Source organism: Saccoglossus kowalevskii, chromosome 5 (assembly GCF_978046115.1).
Source record: "Saccoglossus kowalevskii chromosome 5, keSacKowa6.1, whole genome shotgun sequence".
NCBI lineage: Eukaryota > Metazoa > Hemichordata > Enteropneusta > Harrimaniidae > Saccoglossus > Saccoglossus kowalevskii.
The window spans coordinates 16,127,564-16,138,254 of record NC_140645.1 but is presented as its reverse complement, the minus strand read 5'-3'; the positions used below and the strand labels follow the sequence as shown (position 1 = coordinate 16,138,254).

Genomic DNA, 10,691 nt, shown 5'->3' with positions numbered 1-10,691 from the left:
TAACGTCTTAGATAAGATTGCTCACACAAGTAAAACTATCCAGTGCACTGACTTTGACTACATATGTCAGATTCCGAAAATATGAGTGTATAATGCAATTTAAATGAAGTCGTTCTCACTATCAAAAACTACACGCATTTATAATTTATTCACATTCATTAGGCCGAGTGTAAAAAACCATACCAAATGTACCATGTATTCGATCGTTTACGGCACACTCCTTGGGAAGTAGATCGGACAAATATCGACATTCAAGAAGAAATTGGTAAAGGATCGTTTGGGCAAGTCGTGAAAGGTACTGTGTCAAACTTGCCGGGAAGAATTGGCCCAGTGCGGGTAGCAATAAAAATGTTGAAAAGTAAGTATGGCAAAGTAATCTACTTATATTTAATTGGGATAAGACGATATTTATGTTGGTTACAATCAGATATAATTAAAGACAGGCACACAGGCACAATCCCTTGATTTTCTGGTGCAAGTCTGATACAAATTATATTATTGAAACTATTGTTTCACATAAACAGCAACACTTTTCTTGATATACAGACATGTATACTATGTTGACATATTATTTATCGGTTCCAGAGTCACCAAGTGTAACTGATCGAAGGGATATAATACTGGAGTTGACTTTGTTGAGCTCTATTGGACCACATCCTAATATTGTGTCACTACTTGGGTGGTGTACCGTTCAAGGTATTGTAAGTTGTTCTTGGTTTAATAAATAATACCTACTAATTAACTACTAAATTCAATAAACGATTGATCATTCTTGTGTATCACTTGGATTGTGAAGAAAAAATATTCCACAATTTATCGGCTAAGTCGATTTGGCGATACTATCCAATGTGCGTTTGAATTGCAAGATTTTATTACTTGTACGAATTGGCCTAGAACCTTTTGTGAATTACACCGTGTCCCAAAAGTTTCTTCACGTTCATTAGCAATCAATAAAACAAACATATGCTGCTAGAATCCAATAATTTAATATCCACTGTAGCCCTCTCTCATGTTAATAGCAGATTTGAGCCGCACAGGCATAGAGTGCTCCTAGTCCTTTAGAACCTAAGGCTCAAGTTTCTCCCATTCCCTTACTGTCCTTGTATTCAGCTGCTTCATGGACATAGGGGTCAGCTACTGGAGATTCTGTCATTCAGTATCCGCCAGCAGTTCTCAATTGGATTCAAGTCTGGAGAGTTTGGGGCCATTCTTCTTTGCGGAGAAGGCCAGGATGTTTCCGGGAACACCACTCCTGGCTCACATAGGCGGTATGAGCAGATGCACCATCCTGGATGAACACCATGTCCGAGCGTTGTTTGTACATCTTCCGGCCGGCGACGGGACCACTCCTCTTCTTTCTGCTCATGATGGGCACCAGTGTTGGTTCTAGTATCTTCTGCAGGTAGTATTGAGCATTTACTATGGTCACCTGTGGCACTATGTGAAGCTCCGTCAGCCCATGGTCTGGGCACTCAATTTCACCTGCTCAGAAGGAGGTACTTTCCCAGGAATATCGGTGTAGACCAGGTCATTTTGACTGCTGGGCGTCAGAAACAAATACAAGGGGCACTCGTCAGAGTAAAACCACTTATCCCAGTCCCCAGGGACAAGCTGGCATACTTCCTTACGAAAAACAGCTTCTTCACTTTCTGGATCTCTGTCAGTCGTGATATTTTGTGCTCTTTTATGCCCTCAAACCAATTGTCTTGGTCAAATAGCGATGAATAGTGCTCTCATAACTTTTCTTGTCAATGTTTTTTAGTTTGCCACCCAACCACCTTCATTCTGTCGCCTTCTACCCTTGGCCTTCCTGATGATGTCCCTGGCTTTGGCATTGAGCACACGAGAACGTCAAGATCGGAGCTTATCTTCAACGCCTGCACCTTGCTTGTGACACTTGGACCACTTCAAAACCCATCGTAAAGTTCTCCCCAAGGATGTGGCAACCTGCTTACAAGTTTTGTCCACACTACAAAGGGCAACGGCTTGGGTACAAAGCTGGGACTCAGAAAGTCTGTGATGTCCATATTTGACTTTACCCATGGTGTGGTCATGCGGGTATCTCTCAAGGCAGCCACTGTATGCAATCAGTCCACACATATGACCCAGATGAAGGAACGGACTTTTTGGACACGGTGTAGTCTTCTGTCAGTCGATGGTTTTGTCGCATCACAATTGACCTACTACTGGGCGACACGCTATATATTACACAGCATATAATAGATATAATGGCCGTTCCAAGTACCTTTAACCAACGTGATAATAGAACACAAGTTTTGAAACAGATAGACAGATTAACAGATAGACAGATAGGCACAGTAAACATTTTTGTGTCGATTTTGTTTTCATAAATGTGACTGAAATATTCCCTCCTTTTTACAGAGCCAGTTTATTTAATACTTGAGTATATGGCGATGGGAAATTTATGGAAATTTTTGAAACACAGCAAAAAAGATGGTTATCCTGTCTACGAAAACATTTATGGAGAAACCAAGAATCTTAAACACAGTGACCTCATACGGTTCGCATATCAAGTCGCTCTGGGCATGGCATATCTCGAACAGAAACAGGTTTGTTATTCATGCTTAAAAAGATAAAATCACATTGCACAATGTTTAATATAATGTGTAGGTGACGGAAGCCTGCTGAAAACGTTTCATATTGATTACAAATTGATGTCAAGTTAGTTGCGACATTCATGCGGTAACTGTTGAGTAAATGCATTTTGTATCACAAACGAGTACTCAAACGAGTATTGCAAAAAGAAAATAAAAGAATACGAGATTCACTGTGACATAAACACTTTGGCGTACATTAAATATTACCCTATTAATCAAACTTGTGATCTTCCCTTTCAGACATCGTGGAAATAATACGATAAAGTTATTGATACTGAGATACTGTTCACACAGTAACATTAAGAACAATTCCCAGTGATTACAATCGACATGTTAAGTTTGAATCGTCACATATACATTAACAGCAACAACAGTGTCTCACTAATTGTCATACTGATTCCAGTGTGTCCACAGAGATTTGGCGGCTCGGAATGTACTGCTAGACGGAGAGTATAATTGTAAAATTGCTGATTTTGGTTTGGCCCGCGACGTCGAAGTGTATTATGTCACGTTACAGGTACAACGTTCAATGTTACCGAAATAGATTTCTTCAAATTATTATATATTTCTTATTTCGATTCATAAAATCATGTTGAAAAACATTTCGATATTTTGAGCGTTTGGTGAAATTGCCTCGACATGAATAACAATAGATTTTAGCCTGGCAGTTTCAGGTATAGATGTTGTTGATTCCTTGATGTAGTATCAGTATTTGCTGTTATCATTGAAACAGTTTTAAAGATCCCGCAAGTTTGTGTTCTACTGCTTACGTTGTCTTCATCTTTCCAGGACCGACTTCCTAGGAAATGGATGGCTATCGAATCATTATGCAGAGGGGTTTTTACAATCAAAAGTGACGTTTGGTCATTTGGAGTTCTTCTGTGGGAAATTGCAACACTAGGTAACATACAAGCACCGTATCAATTGTAATATTTTGCACCAAACATGTTCCTTCATTCTATTTTCATAAATTTGTTATATTATTTCACCAAAGGTGCCACTCCCTACGCTGGCAACACAACTGATGAGATATTAATATTCTTAGAACGTGGTAATCGATTACGTAAACCTAAGCACTGTGAACATGCACTGTGAGTAATATTAGTATCATAGTACTAACATCATTAGTTATCATAGGTAATACATTTTTATGAATTATTACATTGCGTTTGTGGTGCGCATTTACTTTTCCTTGTGTATGATGTCACTGTTCGAAGTATACATTGAAAAAAAATATGACAAGTGGTAATGCTAATGCTTTGTAATGCATAATCGTTCTGAATAATGTACCTTAGAATTTTTTTACTATCTTCACGTCATGTTACTTTACAGTTATCTTGCAATATGATTGAAAGTAATACTCAGGATACTTTATTTTGTAATGTATTTATCCTAACAGCCCTACTGTTTATCAACGACACAGAGTGTGTGATTTATGGTTTATGTTATGTAACATGTATCGACTATCACACTTCTCGTTGTTTAACAAAATAAATTAAATCGCAGGTATGATTTGATGAGGAAGTGTTGGTGTGAGGACCCATCAGCAAGACCGTCCTTTGAAAAGTTATCAATCTCAATCTGTCAAATGAAAGCAACTGAGAATGTAAGTAACTTTATTTGACATTCAGTTCATTAGAAATCAAATCTTGGTAAAACACTCGACCGTCTTTTCACATTTACAGTAACAAACTAATTGATTTACTTCCAGGTATACATCAACCTCAGGGAACTTTGCAAAGATGCTGAATGCATTCCAGTTCCACATCAAGATAATAATTTACAGGAATATGAACAGAATGGTTATCAAAGCATTCTTTAGATATTTAACGGATCCGCCTGTGAAAATGCACCTCGAATACGAAATTGTGATCGGTTCAAAGAGTTACATCCTTAAGACATAAGCGTTTTGCATTCAGGCAGACAATTTTCTGTGATATGTGTATTATATCTAAGTATCTAAAATACGGTATTATAGATATTCTGGATATATATTGTTTGCTAGTGTGTTTTTTTTCAATTGTTGTTGGTTAATGATTATTATGGTTTACGTGTTTCAGGACAAAATTAATATTTTTAAGAAAAAAAAATGATTTTAAACTCGGAATTGAACGTATTGTACAGTTACTTTGGTTCTCAGTTCAATTTATTTCATGTTATTATTATCGTATCCAGCATCCCTGTCGTACAGGTCTTTTTAGATTTACATATTTCGTCAACCATGCTTTCTTTAATATTGACACAACTTCTTAGATCACTTCCTATACATAACTGTAATCCACTTTCCCCAATTAAAAAAACACACATTACTCATTTAACCCTAAGTCTGTTCGTATAATCAAAAATAGTATCACGAAATTAAACCCTTTTTCCAGTACATGTGGGTAATATTTTCTTGTATGTACATAATACTGATAGGCCACAACTTCTTCAAAAACTTGGGTTTCATTTTGCTTAAAAAGCTAGATAATTATATCATGTGTTGATGACAGAGCGCATGCACTAATATTGTACATATTGTTCACCCGCCCCCAATCTCACAATATATTTGGCCTAGAGCAAAAGTGATCACAATGTCGACACCTAAGACAAAAGAAAGATTTCATTGCTAGGAGGTCGATATATTATTTTGGCAAATATCAATTACGAATATCATAGTACTAATCCGAAAGGAAGAAAAGGCCCAAGAAGATATCAATTATGAATAAAATCACGTTAATAACTGCCACAAAACAGCGACACTACACTTTGTTTTTCTCCTTATAAGTAAGCTTTCTTCGTTAACCTAGCACCTTAAATTTGAATAGCCACACCACACCACGTCAATATTGTTTTTTTCCGCGGCGCTTTGCGAAGGTCTTTGAGGAAAAGTGCATCCAGAAACTTTTATAAAATTACAGTTAAGCCGTCATACCAAGTTAATTTATTGTTTTCAATACTCCTTATTGTATTCACGTACTCAGATGTTGGCTTATCGCAATCATTTTTTTTTTCAACAGATTTTGGTAAAGTAAAAAATCTGATTAATATTAATATTCGTTTAGCATACACACACTGACTTGTGAAAATTAATTCAGTGTAGTAATAGAATTTTTGTTTCTACTCAACATTTGCTAATGATTATCGCAACCTGAACATGCTTCATTTATTTAATGTGAAGTGTTTATTGTTACACAATACATGGTTTGCATAATTCGCCTACAAGTCTCATGTAACATTTTTTTTACTTTCCACACTGTAAATCTAGGTGTTTTAAAATATGACACATTTTTGACCTCACTTTAAAATCACTTTAAGTTTTTTTCCTAAAAATCGTAAATGAGTTATTTTACTACTGTTTTAAAATAAGACATTTTTACTGTTTTGTGATAATACATTTAAAATGTTTATAAGGTTGTCCCCACTTTAAAAACACTTAAAGTGTTTATAATCTGCATAATTGAAAGAAGTGTATATTATGAAAACACTTTTAGTGGAACATTCCAGAGATGTTTTTGCCCATAACACATTAGAAACACGTTTTTAAAAGTGTTTCCACCAGAAACATGTATATCAAGAGCTTATTATCTCAACACTTTTAAAAGTGTTTTTACTGGTCACACATTTCTAAAGTGTTCCCACCAGGAACATGTATAAAACGTGTTTATTATCACAACACTATTTTAAAGTGTTTTTACTAGACACACATTCTGTAAAAAAATTTTATCAGGAGCATGTATAGAACGTGTTTATAATCACAACACTTTTGAAAGTGCTTTTACTGGACACACATTTGTAAAGTGTTCCCACCAGGAACATGTATAACAAGTGTTTATTATCACAACACTTTTAAAAGTGCTTTTACTGGACACACATTTGAAAAGTATTTATAATTACGACGCGTAGAAAGATGTCTCAACCGAAGACATTGAAAAGAGTTTCCACCAGAATTATGTTGTGAAAAAGTGTTTATCATCGCAACACTTTGAAAAGTAAAACACAAACTTAATATTGACAACGGCTTGTAACAGAGACACATTTTTAAATGTGTTTACACTGTTAACATGGTAACAGATCATTAACATTATCATTTTTGAAAACAAAATATACCAAATGATGTGTTTCATGATAAGGCATTTTGCACTATTGTACAGTAATCATGACAAACGATAAACAAATCACATATTAATAAAGTAAGAATGTATTCCTCAATATAAACATTAATAAGGTAAATTCAAGTTTTTAAAAAAAACATGTATAGTTGTTGTAAAAGATATTATCAATCGCGTGAATAAATGTGTTTACTGAAATTCAAACCCTTCGTGAAACTGTAGATACAATACTCCATATTTGCGAAATTTGACACTTCAAAACAGATGAGTAATTAATTGAAACGAACAATAACATCTTTAAACCAGTTCAGTAGTAACCCATACTAACATGACAAATTTAATCCAAAACATTAGCAGTTTCATCTTGTTCGCTCCGATCGATTATCTTAAAATATGAAAAGTATGATATTATCAAAATACAGTGAGTGATGTTGAAATAATTATCATTATTGTTTCAAACAATGCGATATTTGAATCAGATATACGATGAAATTGTTATTGTTGTTATAAACTAAGGCGCATGTAATGAGAAGACAAAAAAAATGACCACAAACGAATTGAGCTGTAATTTCCTGTTAAATTTTGCAACATTTATTTGCTAACTCAGATCTTGATCTGATGAATGTCGGCATGGGCGTAATGTGGTAAGGGATGCTCTGGTCCTGTAAATTCAAGAACTTGAGTTTAATCAGTTATCCGCACATAATGAAATGAATGGAGGCCGCTGCAAATATAAATGTAGTACACAACTGTCGACACTGGCTTTATCAATTACAGTTTCCACATGCTTTGTAACGAAGTAACAATATTATCATACATTCAGATTTGTTTAGGATAACTTTCGGTTCCCTTCTTTCCTCAGAAAATAAAAAAAGACCTCAATTGGTTCAAGTTGTTATTGCTTCTTCAACGAATATGCCACCTGTCTACACACTCCTGATAGCATAATTCAATAATGAATGGGCGTGCGCACGACACAAGTTACCAGTTACTTGAACACGCAACATACATTAATGTCAGTCGTCATTAACGAAATGTATTTCAAAATATTTGCAAAGATGTAGCAAACTAATTTATTGTTCAATATTTGTTTTCATATTGCATTTATTGTATTTATTAAATTTCTAAATATCAATTGAATGACTATGTATTATTAGAGGCTTAGAGGAGCTTGTTTAAATTAGGCGCAAATTTGCACATGTGCGTGGCAATCACCATATTCGAATTCAACACCGAGGCTCCGCCAATAGAATAAGAGCTGTAAATAAATTGAATCTAATAGTTAGATCACAGAGAATTAATGCCTGCTTAGCGCAGCGTCGTCCAGCTTACCGACTCGAACATTGATAACAACACCGTGCATGTTTAATTCCATCGGTTATTAAACTTGTGGCACGTACATGGTATGCATGCTCGCAAAATACTAAAATCGGTAAATTTATCGCTAAATGCACAGTATAACATGCTGACAAATTTGACGTGTGTGAGCATTTTTTCCCAATAAATATGCTTCATACAGTCGGTAATAAGTATTGTGTCTATTATAGTTGCATACCGTAGACGACATGCACAAGTGTCCTGTATATAATCAGGTGTTTTAGGTTCAAACATTTAGACCATGGGGTGAGATGATTTTTAAGCTCGTCAGGTTCTCTGCATCGTGTGACTACCTGAAACTTATTTAGAAATGAAGATTTAGTTTATTGTATTTCCCAAACTGGGAAGTGGAGCATTATTTAGTATTTTACTGAAAAAAGTCATTGCTTTTATCCAATAAATCGTCTGCTTCGTATGTCGCTAAAACTATCGGCGCACTCGATTTGCCTATCCAACCGCCCAAATTACAGATTACCGCGCAGCAGCCAATCGGAAACATTGTATCATTCGGCGCGGCTTCAGTGTTGTCGTCGTATATCTCAAAACAGTGAACGTGAAACCATCATGTCCGTCTCTGGAAGTTCGCCTCATCGTAGGTGTTTTGTCCATTGTTCGGGCGTAATCGAAGATCTAAAGCCTTTCACAGAGAAACGATGGAGCACAGTTTTAAACAGCGTTAAAATTTGGAAAGATTTAGTGGGTTTTCAGGCCGATATCGCGAGAGATTTCGTGCAGGAATTCGGGTCTGCTGCCCTACCTGCCGATGGCGATGGCGATTGTTTAGCAATACCAGTACCGGAACATGGTGGATTTCACCCAACTTGCTGTCGTTATTTTACGGATTTATCAAAGCAAGAGCGAGGAAAACGAAACAAAGAGAAACAACAAAGAAATATTGGATTATGTCAGACAGGTAGGTTTTTGGCATGTATAGACAGAGTAATTTGTGAACTGCAGATATTAATGTTAAAGGAGCCCCAGTCCCACATATAGCAAACCGTGTGTTGTCCGATTAGACTTTTCTGTACTTTCACTCAAGTCTCAAGTCACTCTTTCTCATTAAAGGTATTGATTTTCGTCGGTCAGCCCACCTCATCCGTAGACAGATGCGATACGATAGCGGTGTCCGTTCGACGCATGTTAACGTGTGTGCCCATTGCAGACTATGAGCAAATGGTATACTGCGTAGCGTGCAATAAATTGCACATTTTATCAATATTCGACGTCAACACGCATGATGACTTCCAACATAATGTTTAAACAATAATTGTGTATACCTTTTGCCTAACGTCTGCAATATGGGCACACACATTAACATGCATTGAACAGGCACTGCTATCGTATTGCATACAAACTGCCAGCCATATTTTTAAAATTAGAATTACTTGAAAATTTGTAATTAATTACATCGGTTCAATATCGTCAATTACAATTGAAATTACTTAAATATATGTATGTCATTAATTACAATTAGTTACAATTACAATTTTGTAATCCCTGCTGTCACCAATTCATATGTTCACAAGAATGTGACATCACTAAATTGGACTGTGCTGCTGAAAAATATACCCCCCAAATCTAATTGAAAACTCGTTTCCATGGCAATGACATCTTTTGCAGTTCTGCAAAATTGGTAAATATTTTTTTAAAAAGCCATGCTAATTTTGTATTTGTTTTCAATGGGGTGGATGTATGCAACTTCAGCCCTTGAGTGCTATGTCGTATCCTGTAATTTTCATTTGAAATGTTAGGATTAAAGTATGTAAATTTCTATCACCCTTCACACACTAATTGTTTATATCCAGCCATAATAAGGATTGTTATCTTTCATAATCTACACATTGGATTACCTCTATAATTATGTTATTCATAAATGTGATGAGATACCTATATTACTCTCCTTCTTTTACTTTATGATAATCTAAAATTGTAAAGATCTGAATTATAATAATTATTATGTTTTATATAATGTTCAACAACGAGTATTACTTTATTTGTTAAATTTTCCGAATCAAATAATTATGTATCATCATGTACTTTGTATTAATCCTGTATTATGCTCGATAGAGCAAATATCTGGACTATAAAACTTTGTTTTATTTTGCGAATAAAATGAAGATTGCAAACAAAAAATGCTTGAATTCAAATGCGATGTCCAGATTACACATAGCGTTATGGCCCCAGCATCTAATTTCTTTCTACATTATACTTTTCGTGCAGGTGTAACAAGTACTGTACAGCTGATTATTTTTTAATCATTTGTTTGTCTCATTTTTGTTATTTCTACAGAGTCGGAGCCTTCGGCTTCTACATTAAATGAAGGTGGTCAGGATGCAGGTCCGTCGTCGGCCTCGGCAAAGAGACACCTGCGTTCATTAGATTCGAGTTTTGCTAGTGTTCCAAAGCAGTCATCTGTCTCTGCCCACATTCTCCCCAAGATATGCATCATCTGCAGACAAAATAAAACGTTTATAGACTCTGATCGGAAGAAAAGGAAGGAGCAGCCAGATGGTGGCAGACTAGCGATAGCTGCTAAGGACAAGAAGGATGACCAAATCCTCCTTCAGATTCAAGACCGCGACTGTGTAGCGATAGAGGTGCGATA

At 35.8% G+C, this 10,691-nt stretch overlaps 1 protein-coding gene across 1 annotated transcript; it reads left to right on the top strand.

The window, feature by feature from the left end:
- The first annotated feature begins 1,117 nt into the window (after window positions 1-1,117).
- On the top strand, window positions 1,118-4,440 carry LOC102801939 (tyrosine-protein kinase receptor Tie-1-like). Its single transcript, XM_085498753.1, has 7 exons — window positions 1,118-1,268; window positions 2,383-2,570; window positions 3,022-3,135; window positions 3,408-3,519; window positions 3,613-3,709; window positions 4,125-4,224; window positions 4,330-4,440. The coding sequence occupies exons 1-7, from the start codon at window positions 1,118-1,120 to the stop codon at window positions 4,438-4,440; spliced, it is 873 nt and encodes a 290-aa protein (XP_085354879.1).
- The last annotated feature ends 6,251 nt before the right edge of the window (window positions 4,441-10,691 follow it).